General features: G+C 59.1%; 7 protein-coding genes across 7 annotated transcripts; 4 read left to right on the forward strand and 3 right to left on the reverse strand.

Moving 5' to 3' along the window:
• Positions 1–181: 181 nt before the first annotated feature.
• SDRG_17141 (hypothetical protein) lies at positions 182–1,175 on the reverse strand. The gene is made up of 2 exons (XM_008623376.1): positions 723–1,175; positions 182–676 (listed from the first exon to the last, which is right to left on the reverse strand). Exons 1-2 carry the CDS (start codon positions 1,094–1,096, stop codon positions 364–366), a joined length of 687 nt encoding a protein of 228 aa, XP_008621598.1. The 5' UTR covers positions 1,097–1,175; the 3' UTR covers positions 182–363.
• Positions 1,176–1,194: 19 nt separating this feature from the next.
• On the reverse strand, positions 1,195–3,166 carry SDRG_17142 (hypothetical protein). Its single transcript, XM_008623377.1, has one exon. It carries the CDS (start codon positions 3,141–3,143, stop codon positions 1,527–1,529), a length of 1,617 nt encoding a protein of 538 aa, XP_008621599.1. The 5' UTR covers positions 3,144–3,166; the 3' UTR covers positions 1,195–1,526.
• Positions 3,167–4,618: 1,452 nt separating this feature from the next.
• Positions 4,619–9,275, forward strand: SDRG_17143 (hypothetical protein). The gene is made up of 2 exons (XM_008623378.1): positions 4,619–5,219; positions 5,268–9,275. Exon 2 carries the CDS (start codon positions 5,414–5,416, stop codon positions 9,170–9,172), a length of 3,759 nt encoding a protein of 1,252 aa, XP_008621600.1. The 5' UTR covers positions 4,619–5,219; positions 5,268–5,413; the 3' UTR covers positions 9,173–9,275.
• A 702-nt stretch (positions 9,276–9,977) lies between these two features.
• On the reverse strand, positions 9,978–10,628 carry SDRG_17144 (hypothetical protein). The gene has a single exon (XM_008623379.1). The coding sequence runs from the start codon at positions 10,610–10,612 to the stop codon at positions 10,007–10,009; it is 606 nt and encodes a 201-aa protein (XP_008621601.1). The 5' UTR covers positions 10,613–10,628; the 3' UTR covers positions 9,978–10,006.
• A 648-nt stretch (positions 10,629–11,276) lies between these two features.
• On the forward strand, positions 11,277–11,798 carry SDRG_17145 (hypothetical protein; the record flags this gene model as incomplete). The annotated part of the gene is made up of 1 exon (XM_008623380.1): positions 11,277–11,798. The coding sequence occupies one exon, from the start codon at positions 11,277–11,279 to the stop codon at positions 11,796–11,798; it is 522 nt and encodes a 173-aa protein (XP_008621602.1).
• Positions 11,799–12,363: 565 nt separating this feature from the next.
• Positions 12,364–12,732, forward strand: SDRG_17146 (hypothetical protein; the record flags this gene model as incomplete). The annotated part of the gene is made up of 1 exon (XM_008623381.1): positions 12,364–12,732. The coding sequence occupies one exon, from the start codon at positions 12,364–12,366 to the stop codon at positions 12,730–12,732; it is 369 nt and encodes a 122-aa protein (XP_008621603.1).
• A 695-nt stretch (positions 12,733–13,427) lies between these two features.
• On the forward strand, positions 13,428–14,499 carry SDRG_17147 (hypothetical protein; the record flags this gene model as incomplete). The annotated part of the gene is made up of 2 exons (XM_008623382.1): positions 13,428–14,452; positions 14,496–14,499. 2 exons carry the CDS (start codon positions 13,428–13,430, stop codon positions 14,497–14,499), a joined length of 1,029 nt encoding a protein of 342 aa, XP_008621604.1.
• Positions 14,500–14,503: the final 4 nt, after the last annotated feature.

Raw genomic sequence — 14,503 nt, forward strand, 5'->3', positions numbered from 1 at the left:
CAAGCGGAAAGGCCAGACAACACCGAGAGCTTCGGTCGTCGGCAAGCGATAGTCTCGTAGCCAGCAGAGGTATTGGGCATCACTTGGCTGTAGTTGAGCGTTCAGGTGATGCCAAGGACCTAGGTCGATGGTCTGCAGCGCCTTGGAATGCTCACAGAACCAACTTGTCTTGAAAGAAGAAGACAACTTCAGCACACTTCATTAGGCAAAATAGAACGAGATGAAAAGCTCAGGCGGAGAGAGCGTCGAGGCGGGCGTCGGCGCGGGTGCGCTTGTGCTTGCGGTGGAGTTTGTAGTACGTCCAGTCGCGGCAAAACGTACACTGGTACGTGCCCGCCAAGAGCACCGTGTTGCTGGCCGAAGTCAGCGCATTCGGCTGGAACTTGGCGCACTCGTCGCAGCACGGCTCGGGTCCACGCTTGCGCATGTTGAAAGGATGCTCGTTGGTGAAGGTGACCATGACGACCTTCTTGGCAAGAAGGTCGTCATGGCCACCAAGAAGTTCTTGGTGGTCGCGGCCAACGGGTGCGGGTCTTCTTCAGTGAGCTCTGGGGCCGCATCCGTCGACGTTGCAGGAGCGACGCTGCCAGAGGCTTCGTGTTGCGCTCGAAAGTCGGCGAGCTTGGGCAGCGGCGGGGGAACCTTGTTGGCTGCAATCGCCTTCTTTCGCGCGTAACTAGGAAGAGACATGAGACAACCACTTCAACGCAAGCACAATGTACCAAGCTCGGTCGTATGCGTTTTTGAACGCCCGATTCGCCAAGTGCCACGACTTGGACTTGGCCAGGATGACTTTCTTGTGCTTGTGATTGTATTCCTTCTTCTTCGCCAGCACTTGCGCACGATTCTTCTCGTAGTAGGTCTTGCCCTTGACCGCAATCTTCTCCTTGTTGGCAGCGTGGTACGTTTTCTTTCGGGCCCGCTCTTTGTCTGCGTTGGCAGCAGCGTACTTCTTCTTCCGGATCGCGATCTTTTCCTTGTTAACAGCGCGGTACTTCTTGTCGTGAATGCGCTTCTGCGCCTTCTTGACGTCGTCTGGCACCGCCATGGCTTCTTGGAGAATGCCACGTTTGAGCCGGTTGGATTCGATTTTCATATCCGGAGGATTCTGCGTTTATCCGGATACGTAAACGCCCGTTGCCAACTAGACGATGGCAGCAGGCAAGCCTCTGGCGAGGTCCTGCTACAACGGTGCTTTCTTGGCGCTTGCGACTGCGATTGATCTCAGCAAAGCGCCTCAAGTCCTTCGAACGAGGCTTCTGTCCTGGCTCCTCATCGCCAATACACTTGGTTCCCAGTTGCTTGACAAGTCCAATTCGACTCGGTGAATGCCTTGGTGAAACTGCGTACGTGCTGCCACGTATTTTTATCCGGATAATCTTGCCATCAAAACCTTGGGTTGGGGCAATCCTTGTTGCAGCCTCACAGCGACCGACGACCAGACTCTAGGGTAGCCCGTCCACTGTGGTCAACACTCGAAGGCGACAAGTACAGGAGGAAGGCAATATACGTTAGAGGCACGACGTCTACTTGATGGGCGTGAGCGGCTTGCGCGCCATGAAAAAGTACGACGGCGTAAAGATGTCCATCTTGCCGGCGGCGACAATGTCGTCGGCCGTCTTGTTGAGCATGAGCGAGACCTTGACCGTGCCCTTCGGGGCAATCTTGAGAAACTCGAGCGTCGAGACGAGGATGTGCGTGCACTGGCGGCCGAGCCACGTCATGCGGAAGCCCTGGAGCGTAAAGTACTTGCCCTCGAGCGTGTCGTACCACGGAATCTCATTCGGGTCGCGGTGGTTGTCCTGGAGGCTGAAGTGGTCGAGCACTTCGAGGCCGGCGTCTTCGAGGGCCTTGGCGATCTGCGCCGGCGTCTCGAGCGTCGGGAGACCGTTCCCGACTTCGATTCCTTCCTTGAGCTCGACGTGGTGCATGTTGGTCGGGTCGTAATGGTTGAGGACCGCCCAGTCAAGGCCGACAAAGACACCACCGGGCTTGAGGACGCGGCAGGCTTCCGAAAAACACGCCTTCTTATCGGGCGCGTGGCACACCGACTCGATCGCGTACACGCTGTCAAAGGTACCGGCTTCGAACGGCATCTCCATGAAGTTGCCCTGCTGGACGTGGCACTGGTCCTCGAGGCCGTTCTGCTTGTTGTTGCGGTTGGCGACGCGCACTTGGTACTCGTTGATCGTGATGCCCTTGATCTTAGCGCCCGAGAAGCGCGCAATGTTGCGCATGGGCCCGCCAATGCCGCAGCCCATGTCGAGCGCGTACTTGCCCTTGCAAAGACCCAGCTTGCCCGACAAAAAGTACTCGACGCGGCGGATCGACTCGCGGAACGTTTCGTCGCGGAACCGGTTGGCAAAGTGGAACGACTGGCCCCAGCCGTACTCGTAGAAGTCCGTGACGAGATCGTAAAAGCTGTCGACCATGACCTTGTACTCGGTCTGGCGGTGCTTGATGCTCTCCTCGGTCGAAATCGCACCGGCCTCCTTGCGCGCACCGGCAAAGAGCTTGTCGTACTCGTCGAAACGCGCGTTGACGCCGTCGCGCGACAAGACCGAGTCTGGGTTCGAGAGGAGGCGCGTCGATCCGAGCAGCGTCGTCTGGAAGTCGCTGCCGTCGCGGCTCGTGCTCGTGTTGGCCACGTCCTTAGCGGTCGTGAAGATGGCCGTGGCAAAAACGACAATGGCGGCGACAATCGCGCCCTGGGTCAAGGCAGAACTCTCAATGCGAAGGACACCGACGAGCGAGATGAAGAAGACGAGCGTGGCCGCGCCAATCGAGACGACGACCGACTTGGACTCGGCGCGGATCGCGCTGACGCTAAAGTCGGCGAGAAGCAGCGTGAGGGCGGCAAAGCCGACGAGCACCGAGTTGACGTCGTGGGCGACGTTGGCGTTGGCAGCGAGCTGCTGGTTGACGGCGGCGACGCGGACGGCGACGAGGAAGAAGGCGGCGGACGCGACCCAGTTGAAGAGCTGGGACGCCGGGAACGACTTGCCCGGTACGAACATGCTGAGCACGGCCTTCGAGTGCAAGAGGAGGCCGGCGGCGAAGAGCCCGGCGGAGACGCCCGTGGCCGTCGCGACGCCTTGCTCGTGCTGCTCAAAGTAGAGCTTCAGCGCGTCGACCGAGAACATGCTGCAGAAGCTGGCAGATTGCGGAATGAGCTGCAGATCTTGACCGCTTCGAAGTTTTGGGCGTTCGAGTTTACCGTTTGCACCGTACGTACGGTGGACGTACCTCTCCATACAAACATGAAATGAAAGCGTACATTGATACAGTACAAGGAGAATGTACGGGCGTTGTACGGTGCTGAGCTTGAAGTTTGTGGTACAAACGTCGTGGCGGGCGGGCGCCGCGATCCGGGTTTGGCCAATCATCGACGAGTAGCGCTTGCATTTTGGCCAATCAGCAGCGGTGAAAATGGATACAAAGATTCGCCTTGCACGACTACCAATATTTGCTGTGAAATAAAATACAAAGGTGGTCTTTCTTTTACAAAAAACAAGTATAAATCTATGAAATGTATAAAAATGGCGGAGATTCCGACGCGATACCTTTTTTAAATTGGGCAAACGCGCGAATAAAACCACCCATTCGATCCCGATTAGTGAAATGCTGCATCGCAGTAAACATAGTACTACATCGTGGAGGCTCGTCGTCGCATTTTGTGACGTCGGCGGTGCCACGAGATACTTGAAGACGGAGGGTGTGGACTGGTGCATGTAGCCCCATCCAAGCCATCCAAGCGTCCAGCCATTGCCGTTTGAACCGGTGTTAACAGCTGCAGCCTCTTCTTTGGGTAGCCGAGATCGCCGACTTCGGCGCTTTGCACCAATTCGAGCTCGTTCCAGCGTGCGATGCCCGTATGTACGTGTCCCAAGCTCGCTGATTGTGGGCCGCGCACAGTCGCGTGCAAGCTTTGCCAGCTGGGCGTCGGGGGTCGTCACCTATACAGGGTGAAAAATGTATTTCACACGGTGGTCTATTGAAACGGCGGCGGGAAATGTGGATCTCGCACGTGGGGTCAACATGCGCGCTGAACCCTTTGTCTCGTGGCCGCGCGCTGATGCAAATGAATGTCCAGAGCACATGCGTGTCCCATATAGTTCGATTCGAGTGCAGACTTGGTCGCTGGTGCAACATCTGAGAAGTGTCAACGGTTTAGCTTGAAGTGTCGATGCTAGATTGTGGTTTCTGACCACATTTGTGGACGCTTGGACCAGACGACAACGTCAGACTCGCCTTGTCCCGTTGCTATTGCATGCTTTGATACCACGTTGCGTGAGCAGTATGGCGGGACCGCCCCAGCAGTAGCTGCCTCGGTGCAGTCGACGAGCACAACCTCCGACTCTCCACTAAGAATACGCCCACAGCGCGTTTCTGACGACCTTTACTCGCGTCTTGTCCGTTGCCAGCTCCGTCTTTCGCTGTTTGGTCACCAAACAAAGCGCGATCCGCGTCCGTGCACGTGGTGCTGCCACGCGTGCGGTCCGTGAAAAACGTATGTGTTCAAAACCCATGTTTTTCACGTTTTTCACTTTGAATGCGACGTGTGATTACGCAAGGTTACGCGATCTTGGACCGCGCGGACCACGAGAGGCGACAACGAACGTCAACACGGGCGCGGCTTCGGGAAGTTTCCTCGGAGCCCGCCATTGGGCGTGACGAATCCGAATCGCGTCAACTCATTCGCTCGCCATCGACCAGCCTGCGACTGCTGATGGCATCGACGCGCTTCGCGTAAGCCAGCCATCGCCGGGTGTTTGTCGTCACTCGGGTGCAACGTCGCACGCGTCTGTCGGCAACCTCCTCATTGCACCTTCCGACTCGCTTGGCTCGCGCATCTGGAAGCTGCCGCGGTGTTGGTTGCATGAACCCTCGCGCGCGTCAAGCCACAGCAGCGAGCGTGGCGAGCGCAGACGATGCGAAGAAGCCCGAGGTCCAGCGTGGCAGCTGTGCACGCCTCGGTTGTCGAGCATCGACCGCTGTGTCGGCGCAGACATCCTTGGTCGTTCTCACAAAGCTTGTGGCCGTTTGCGGTCTGGGACGGCCAAGCCGGTCGGACCACTCGTGTGTCGACATGCACGCCTGGCCCAGCCATTTTGTACCTGTGGTCTGCGCTCGATGTCGCCACTGATCTCTGCAAGCGCCAGAATCTTCTGTGTCTTTGGCGATGGATCCAACATTGCGCAGTCGGCGCTTCATTTCCGGTAGGCTATGCTGCCTGTTTTAGCCCTGGTTTTAGGGCGTATCTCCAGTATTGTATGGCGCCACGTCGGTCAAGATACGACCGGAATGGCGCGCCACGTGGCAGGCGGAGCGATCGTGGTGAACTGATCCCTATCAGACACTGGAAGACGAGCGAAGCCAAAATGAACATTAACATTCAACGATTTCTTCCATCATGGGCTCGGATGGTGGAGGAGCGGTCCCGGAGGCGGCGCCGTACTTTGCGCTCCCGATCGAGAACGTCGACGTCCCGCACCCGTATGCGACGGCTTCGTTCGTCACCAAGCTCAGCTACGGGTGGGTCACCAAGCTCATTGCGCTCGGCGCATCGACGCCGCTCCTGGCCGACGACGTCTGGTCGCTGCCACCCCCCGAGACGTGCGCAGGTCTGCATACGCCCTTTCTGACGCACTGGTCGGCGGCGACCGCGTCGCCGTCCATTCCTCGCTTTAGCCGCGCGCTGGTCCGCAGCTTTCGACGCGACCTCGTCATCGCACTCGTGTCCTTCTTGCTCGCAACGGCGGCCGCCATCGCGCAGCCACTCCTCGTCCAGGCGCTTTTGCAGTACCTCCAGCGCCAGCCCATTTCGTTTCTCGGCTTGGAGAACGGGTATGCGCTCATGGCGCTATTGACGCTTGCGGCGTTTCTCCAAGCGCTCTGTGTCAACTATGGCTTCTTCACGTCGTACAAGGTCGGCGTCAACATGCGTTCGATCGTCATGGACATGGTCTACGACAAGGCGCTGCGGCTCTCGTCGGCCGCGCGGCAGCAAACGACGAGCGGCGAGATCGTGACGCTCATGAGCTCGGACGCCGAGCGCGTCGCCGAGATGGCCAACGAAGGCGTCTGGATCATCGCATCGCCCGTCACGTTCCTCGCGTCGCTATTGCTGCTCGGTGCGTTCTTTGGCCCGCTCCCCGCGCTTGTCGGAGCGGCCACGACGACGCTCATCCTCGGAGGCTCGCTCTGGCTTGCGTCCGTCATTGGTGCATCGCGCCTTGACGCGACGTCGCTCTCGGAACAGCGCGTGCGCGTCACGAGCGAGGTCTTGCTCGGTATCCGCGTCATGAAGATGTACGCGTGGGAGCCCGCGGTGGCGGCGCGCCTGCAGCGGCTTCGCGACGCCGAGACGCGCCATCTCCGCAAGCTCAACCGATACCGCGTCTCGAACGTCGAGTTCCTCTTCCTCTCGCCGCTCTTTGTCGGCGCATCCATCCTCTCGACCTACATTTGGCTCGGGCATGCTGTCGACGTGACGCAGATTTATACACTTATTGCGTTCACCAACATGAGTCGCCACGCCCTCTACAACTTCCCGCGCGCGATCGCCGGGCTCTCGGAAGGTCTCGGCGCCGGTCGCCGGCTCGACGCCTACTTGGCGCTTCCGGAGCAAGTCGTCGCGGGTCCCAACGCAACGGCGACACCGCCGACGATGCCCGGTGCCATTGCACTTGTCGAGGCGGCGTGGACGTGGCAGCGTGGCGGCTTTGCAGTTGGCCCCACCACGCTCACAATCTCGCCCGGTGAACTCGTCATGGTGGTCGGTGGCGTCGGCGCCGGCAAGTCGAGTTTCCTCAGTGCGCTTGCAGGCGAGCTCCTCGTGACGACCGGTGAGGCCACGAGCCTCCGCGGCCGCCTCGCGTTCTTGACGCAAGAGCCCTGGATTCGCAATGCGACGATTCGCGACAACATTCTCATGGCCGCGGCAGTCGTCGACGAAGCCCGGTATGCGGCCGTGCTGGGCGCGTGCCAGCTCGCGCACGACTTGCGCTTGCTGCCGCAAGGCGACGCGACCGAGATTGGCGAGCAAGGCGTCAACCTCAGCGGCGGCCAAAAGGCGCGCGTGCACTTGGCGCGCGCGCTCTTCGCGGCCAACACGGACGTGCTTTTGCTTGACGACCCGCTCAGCGCCGTGGATGTTCACGTTGCCCAAGCCATTTTCGAGTCGGCGCTGCTCGAGTTCGCGCACTTGAAAACGCGACTGCTCGTGCTCAACAGCCACTATCACTTCCTGCCGCGCGCGGACCGGATTCTCGTGCTCGAGAAGGGCCAGGTCGTCTACGACGGTCCTTTTACAAACGAGCTCGTGACTCGGTACCCCGAGTATGCGTCCGAGCCCCCAAGTGCGGCGAAGCGAGTGCCTCCCGCACTCAACACTGTCGAGCAGAGTAGCAAGGCGGCAGAACCCACCGCGCTCATGCAGATTGAAGATCGCGCGCAAGGCAGTGTCGGCAAGGTCATTTACTTGGCGTACTTTGGCCACGCCGGCACGCAAGGCGGTGTCGTCGCGCTCGCGCTTGTCGCTGCCTTTGGGCTCGGCCAAGGCGTCCGCATCGTCGCCGACTGGTTCCAAGGGCACTGGGGCCAGCACTTTGACACGACCGCGATCGCTTTGCCGCATCTCGGTCTCTACCTCCTCGTGGTGGGAAGCGGCGCCTTGTTTTACGGTCGGTGCCAGCTGCTCGTGTACTATACGGGTGCGTGCTCCGATGCTCTGCACAAGGAGCTTCTCTCGCGGCTCCTCGCGGCGCCCATCAACTTGTTTTACGATGTCACACCGATCGGCCGCATCCTCAACCGGTTTGCACGGGACTTGGACATTGCCGACAGCTTGCTCCCAAACCTCTTTCTCGACTCACTCGAGACGCTTTGGGTTGTCGCCGGCGCGCTTGTCGTGTGCGCCTTGGCGTCGCCGTACGTTGCGATCGCGTACGCTCCGATTTTGCTTGTCTTCTACTATGCGGGCGAGTACTTCAAGCGTACTTCCCGGGAGCTCAAGCGGCTCGAAGGCATCTCCCGGTCGCCGATCTTCAGCTCGTTCGCCGAGACACTGGACGGCGTCCGGACGATTCGCGCGTTCAATTTGCAGCAAGTGTTTCACGACTGGAACCGAACGGCCGTCGACGCCAACGCCAAGGTGCTCTTTGCGATCGTCGGCGCCAGTCGGTGGCTCTCGCTGCGCATGGACGTAATCTCCGTCCTGCTCATCGCTGGTATCACGACCATCTTGCTGCAGCTGCGCGACACGGCCCTCTCGCCGACTCTCGCCGGCCTCACGCTGGTGTACTCGCTGGCGCTTATATCCAACGTGCAGTGGGCGATTCGTCTCTTCGACTTGACCGAGAGTGCCATGACTGCGGTCGAGCGGCTCCTGCACTTCAAGACGATCCCAACCGAAGAGCTACACGGAGCCGTGCCACCGCCGAATTGGCCGACACAAGGTCGCCTCCGGTTTGAGAACCTCCACCTGCGCTACCGACCCGAGCTGCCGCTTGTACTGCACGGCGTCTCGCTCGACATTGCCGCGGGCGAGAAGATTGGAATTTGCGGCCGCACGGGTGCTGGCAAGTCGTCGCTCATGGTCGCGCTCTTCCGCCTCGCCGAGTTTGACGCTGGGACCATCTACATGGACGGCGTCGACATTGCGCGCATGGACTTGGCGTCGCTGCGGCGGGCGCTTGCGATCATCCCGCAAGACCCCGTGCTCTTTAGCGGCAGCATTCGGTCGAATTTGGATCCGTTTCAGGAGAAATCGGACGACGAGCTCCAAGCGGTGCTCGTCAAAGCCCATTTGCCGCTACCGCTGGACACGGACGTCACAGAGAACGGCGCCAACTTGTCGGTGGGCCAGCGCCAGCTGCTCTGCATTGGCCGCGCGCTCTTGCGAGAGAGCCGTGTCGTCGTCATGGACGAAGCGACCGCCAACGTCGACTTGGCGACCGACGCGCTTATCCAGCGCACGATCCAAGACGCGTTTCGATCGAACGCGACAACCGTGCTCACGATCGCCCACCGACTGCACACGATTCTGCACTGCGACCGCATCGTCGTGCTGCAGAACGGTGTGGTTGCCGAAGCCGCGTCGCCCGCCGAGTTGCTTGCGACACCCACATCGCACTTTTACAGTCTCGCCCACCAAGCGGGCATCGTCTAAGCAGGGAGCTGACACAAACGATGGTGTTGTCCTTTCCGGTTCCAGAGGATTCTAGTGAATTATCAAGTAAACGACTAGGGGTAATCTCGTGGTTTCTTCGGGAGGTTTTGGTCGAGCTCTTTGGCTGAGGTTTTGCACTGGGGTAGCGTGCAATCTAGCGGAAGGATCGCGTACTACACGTGACGTAGTTTGGACTCGTCGGTGGACGGGACCATCGGGATCATATGCATTGAAGTTCAACGTACCCTGCCCCAAACCTCGGTATATATATTGCCCTACCGCGCTAGCGTGCGGACACCGGCTATCGTCGGGTGTACTTCCTACGCTCGTGGTTTGCGCTATCGCGCAGGACCCGGCTGCGCCGGGGTGGACTCGCTTCGCTCGTGGCGAGCTGCGCGCGGGCTTGACCAAATTTGACTCTTCCCGAAGCGCTACGTACATCGGAATAACTTGTTGAGATTTCATTTGGCCCTATCGCGATTAGCGCAAAATACAGATTATCTGCCACCTCGCCGCAAAATAGTCGTTCTTCAATTGAAAGATAGACCGTTTGCAGGTGCAGTCGAAGCGCCTCCGACCGCCACGTCATCTATAGGATCTTCGTATGCACACATGCAGCGTGCGTTGGATCCTTGATGTCGGGATCGTATCGCTCGACGCTGCAATTCGTCAACCTTGACCCGTTCTACTGAGCTACTGAGGGTTTAGAGTGGTAGGTTTACCCAATACGTTCCCGTTCGCTTGACATTTCAAGCCCAAACGCACGTCTGCTCTGTCGCGGAGTTGAAGCTACCACCACGAAAATGCACACAATGTCCTTAAAGTAACAATATGTCATCTGTCGAGGAGGCACGCGAGGTCGTTCAATGTGAACGGCGCGTCGCCAAAGGCCAAGCACGAGTTGACAAGGTGTTGAAGGCACTGGCGGCGGTACTCGGCGCGCTTCCGGTCCTTGATTTTGGTCGGCATCACAGCTTGGAGCAGGTTGTGGAGCTTCCGCGTCGCACGAACGTCGTCGTCGCGAAAGAACTCGGCTTCGTCTTCCCACGCGTGCGACGCCAAGGTGCGCCAGCACGCAAAGTCAGCTTTCGACAGCGGAGAGACGTCGCGCTCGGGCCGCGCGTAGGCTGCGGCCTCGTGACCTGCAAAGTGCGCAGCGCGACTGAGAAAGTTGGCCACCGCTTTCTCAACCGACGCGTGGGGCGATTCGAGGCGACCGACACGGAAGAGCCATTCATCAAACGACTCTGGTCGGTGGTACGAAATGCGTTGCGGCACGAGAATGAACGAGACGCGCTTGGTGTCTTGGTTGCTCGGCGGCATGGCTGAAGACTTGGTGGGTACGAGCTTGGCGGGCAGCGAGGTGCGGCGGCGGTAGCGCTGGTGCGAGCGAACGTCCATGACGCCCCGCAGCGATCCCCGAGGCGGCGCCTGCAGCATCCTGGTGCGAAACTGCAAGCATGAAAAGGCGTCTTATAAATAAGATTCTTACACAAAAACCGTTGTTACCGCAACCCAACGCGAGGTCCCGAGGCAGATAGATCAAGTTGGTTTTGGTTTTATAGCGGGACCGGTCGCACGGTACTTGTCGTCTTGCTGCGTTCTTTTCCTTGCGTTGCCATTGGCTAGAGCCAACGATACATTGATACAGATGGCTTTGTATCAACTCGTGTACGTGCACCCAATACGCGTACCGTACAGACGCCCGCGGCAGTAAAGGTACGTAGCCTTCGTGTCGCTCACTGTAGCGCCCCACATATTCTCACATGCACGTTGGCCGCGACCCATCCCCTAGCTACTTGACACCGCTGCAGTCTCGTTGGCACCCTGTGGATACAACGAGTACTGTACTGAATCCAGACTTGATATCCCAAACGACCATATGTAAGTGGCAGAATCCTGTCACTGGGACGACCTACCCATGCGCGCCGATCCCTCGCAAGCCGCAGAACGGAACTGGGAGCCCCGCGCAACACCAGCGGTCTAGATCGGCATTAAATCCACTGTGTGGACAAATCATCGAACCGGTGATCGCCACGGGCACCTTGGATCCGCACACCAGTCGAGTAGAATGATCGCACCACGCACTCTGCATTTTGCGCCCATGAGCCACCACGTCTCGAGCCCAAAGCTGCTTCTTGGCGACGACGACGATGCCGCCATGGTGGTCTACTGGATGGCTGCCCTGTTTGACGACGGGGACGAAGCCAGCGCCAAGGCCAAGCGCCAGGAAGCGCTTACGCGGCGCCAAGCTGCAATTCGCCGCCGCAACGAGCGCCGAGGGCTCGTGACAACCTCGGCACTATCAGCGTCCCCGCAGCCGGAAGGAAAGCGCAAGAGCAACCGCGAGTCGGCGCAGCGCTTCCGCGCCAAGACCAAGCGCGCAATCGACAAGTACCAGCGCGACCTCGCAACGCTCCAAGAGATGTACCCGTTCTACGTGCCAACACCGTACACACCGCTGCCGAAACCAGTGTGCGATGCGCTTCCCGGCGAGTCCAAAGACGACCTGCAGCGCCGCCGGAACGCGGTCGCTGCCGCCCACTCGCGTCAAAAGGAAGCGCATTATTTAGAGTACCTCAAGAACGAGGTGCACCTCTGCAGTCCGAGCTCGCTGTGCCCGTAAGCCTGTCTCGATTTGTGTTGTCTATATGTAGTATTAGAGTTCTAGGGCAGGTACAAGGGTTGTGATTACGTAAAAAAGTAAATTAATTCGACTTCATTCCCAGAAATCATGTTTTTTATGCTAGAAATTGTAGAATCGATATATGCCGGTACAAAAATGCACATATCGTTCATCTAGTACAGACGAAGTTGGTAAGAAACGATCTGATGGTACTGATTGGTGGTCGCCATGTCAAAGACATCACCTGACACCATACGCTGAACTTGTCGGATGGCGTCAGCGCACTTGGCCGCCCCGATACGTCAATTCTCACACCAGTCAGATCTGGTTCGCGGTGTCGTTCGATTCGATTTCTGGCGTCTTGCGTCGCACTGTCGATCCGCACCTTGATGTAATAGTGGTTTGTGTGCAATGCGTCGTGTCGAAGAGCAACACGTTGCGTCTTAGACTGCAAGGCATGTGACAGTGTCGCTTGCTTCAGGACTTGAGTTATCGCGAGTCACGCGCTGCTGGCCTCTCCCTTGTCCAGTGTCGACACATTGTCACTTTGCAAGTTGCCACGCCGATGCTCCGCGCTCGGACCGAGGACACCGACAGCGACGCCCCGACGACGACGACCGCCATCGAGGCCAAGCGCGAGCGCAACCGCCTGGCCGCCGCCGCGTACCGACGGAAGCGCAGTAGCCGCATCGCCGAGCTCCAGCGTGACATCCTTCACGTGCTCCTGCGCCACCCCGAGATTGCACCAACGCCGTACGAGGCGTTGCCGCGCCAGCCCGTGGAGCGCGCGCCGGGCGAGTCGGACGAGACCTTTCGCAAGCGCAGCAACGCAGCCGCGGCGGCCTACTCTCGCCGCGAGCAAGCGCACAAGCTGAGTTTTCTCCGACGCGAGTGGGACCGCGTGAGCTTTCTGAGCCACTGCTGTGCATTGTAGGAAGGGGGACTTCCACGCGACGGCGTACCAAATGCGAACACGAAAGGCGCTACGAGCTCTCGACTCTGCGGTTTGACACGATCGTTTGTCTATACGTATACATAAATGCTGCTGTTTGTAAGTGTTTGAGCGGCGGCGGCTTATCGCCCAGCTTATTTGTGCCACTTGGGTTGGTTTCGGGGCGAAACAACTGGTGGCGCCTGTGGTGGGATTGTCATTGCACCCGGTAGTACACTCTAACGTGTACTACGAACCTTAGTAGTTCTAGTTTGAGTCTGCATTGCTCGTTGGATACTCGTACCGGTACAGTTGAATTTGCGTTGGCCAGGTCGCGCTCAAAATGCTGTGCCCCGGGTTGTGACCGGACAAGCAATCGCGCCCTTTCGCTTTCGAACACAACCCACAGCCACAACACGCCGGAGATGCCTGCCATCTCGACGCGGCCAAGGACATATGCAAAGCACTGCTCTGGCACCAGCCATCCAGCCATCGACTCGTCGGTTCTCATCTCTCCGACGATCAACGACCCAGTCAACGCCTCAGTCAACCTTATTCAAGATCTTAGTTTCGGCAGCTGCCGAATTTAAATCCGGATAAAGAGCAACAAGTTGAAGCTGCCTCCATACACAATCCGGATACTGCCGCAGGCCGGGACTGTGGCCAGCTCATGGAATGTACACTATCCAACGCACTCGATGGCAACGACAACGACCAAGTCGGACGAGACGACGATCACTGTTGCGCCGCCCGGGGTAGCGCCGCCGCCGGCGACCTGCTCGCTGCCCTTCATGCTGCTCCTCGCGGCGCCGCGCATGGCGATCCAAATGGCGTGGGCTGCGCAATGGGCAGCCTTCGGCCCGCAGTTTGCCAACTCGTACGCACCCTGGGCCGCGCAGCTCATCCGCATCCTCGGCCCAACCACCGGGCTTATTGTCTACCCGATGGTGAGCGTCCTCAGCGACAGCTGCCGCTCCACGTACGGACGTCGGCGGCCCTACATCTTGGGCGGGACGGTCGCGAGCATCGTCGTGTGGCTGCTCATGATGGTCGTTTCGCGTGCGGTGCAAGCGGCCAAGGATGAAAAGGTGGCCGCCGACAAGCTCAGCGGTGTCGCCATTGTGCTTTATCTCCTCATGGGCGTCGCAGTCAACACGATCCAAGCACCGGCGGCGTTGCTCATTGCGGACTTTGCCGGCGACCACCAAGTCACAGCGTTCAGTCTCGCGCAGGCCTTTAGCATCATTGGGTCGCTCCTCGTGTCGGGCTACATTTCGCTTTACGGCCCCGCGTCGCAGTCGATCCTCGCGTTCCTCGGTATGCTCATGCTCGTGCTTGTCGTCACAGTGTTGCCCGTGCTCCTCTGTGTGCCCGAGACGCCGTACGTACCAGAGGTCGTCATCTCGCGGCGCCAAGAGCTCAAGCGCAGCTGTATCGCCGTGTACGACGGGATCCGGTACCTTCCGCGGGTCCTCGCAGTCTACTGCGTCTGCTTCATCCTGGCCACGCTCGGGTACGCATCCTACAACAGCAACAAGAACCAGTTCTTTGGCACCGTCTTCTACAACGGCAACGGCACGTATGCCGACACGTGTGGCGCCTCGTGCTCGGACGCGCAAAAGCGCTTCAACAAGGGGACGCGGTTCGCTTCCGGCATTGTTGATACGATGCATTTGCTTCTCGGCCTGCTCTACCTCGGCGTGCTGCCGACGTTGGTCCGCACGTTTGGCGCTCGACGCGTCTTTACGTACGCCATGGTGCCGCAGATGACGCT

The sequence above is a fragment of the Saprolegnia diclina genome, assembly GCF_000281045.1.
Source record: "Saprolegnia diclina VS20 unplaced genomic scaffold supercont1.203, whole genome shotgun sequence".
Taxonomy (NCBI): Eukaryota; Oomycota; class Saprolegniomycetes; order Saprolegniales; family Saprolegniaceae; genus Saprolegnia; species Saprolegnia diclina.

Excerpts from the sequence above, each read along its gene's own strand:
- SDRG_17141 (XM_008623376.1), bottom strand. The coding sequence starts at position 1,096 with ATGAAAATCGAATCCAACCGGCTCAAACGTGGCATTCTCCAAGAAGCC. Across the intron at positions 677-722 it reads AACGCATACGACCGAGCTTG|TTACGCGCGAAAGAAGGCGA; the intron begins GTACATTGTGCT and ends GTCTCTTCCTAG.
- SDRG_17142 (XM_008623377.1), bottom strand. The coding sequence starts at position 3,143 with ATGTTCTCGGTCGACGCGCTGAAGCTCTACTTTGAGCAGCACGAGCAA.
- SDRG_17143 (XM_008623378.1), top strand. The coding sequence starts at position 5,414 with ATGGGCTCGGATGGTGGAGGAGCGGTCCCGGAGGCGGCGCCGTACTTT.
- SDRG_17144 (XM_008623379.1), bottom strand. The coding sequence starts at position 10,612 with ATGCTGCAGGCGCCGCCTCGGGGATCGCTGCGGGGCGTCATGGACGTT.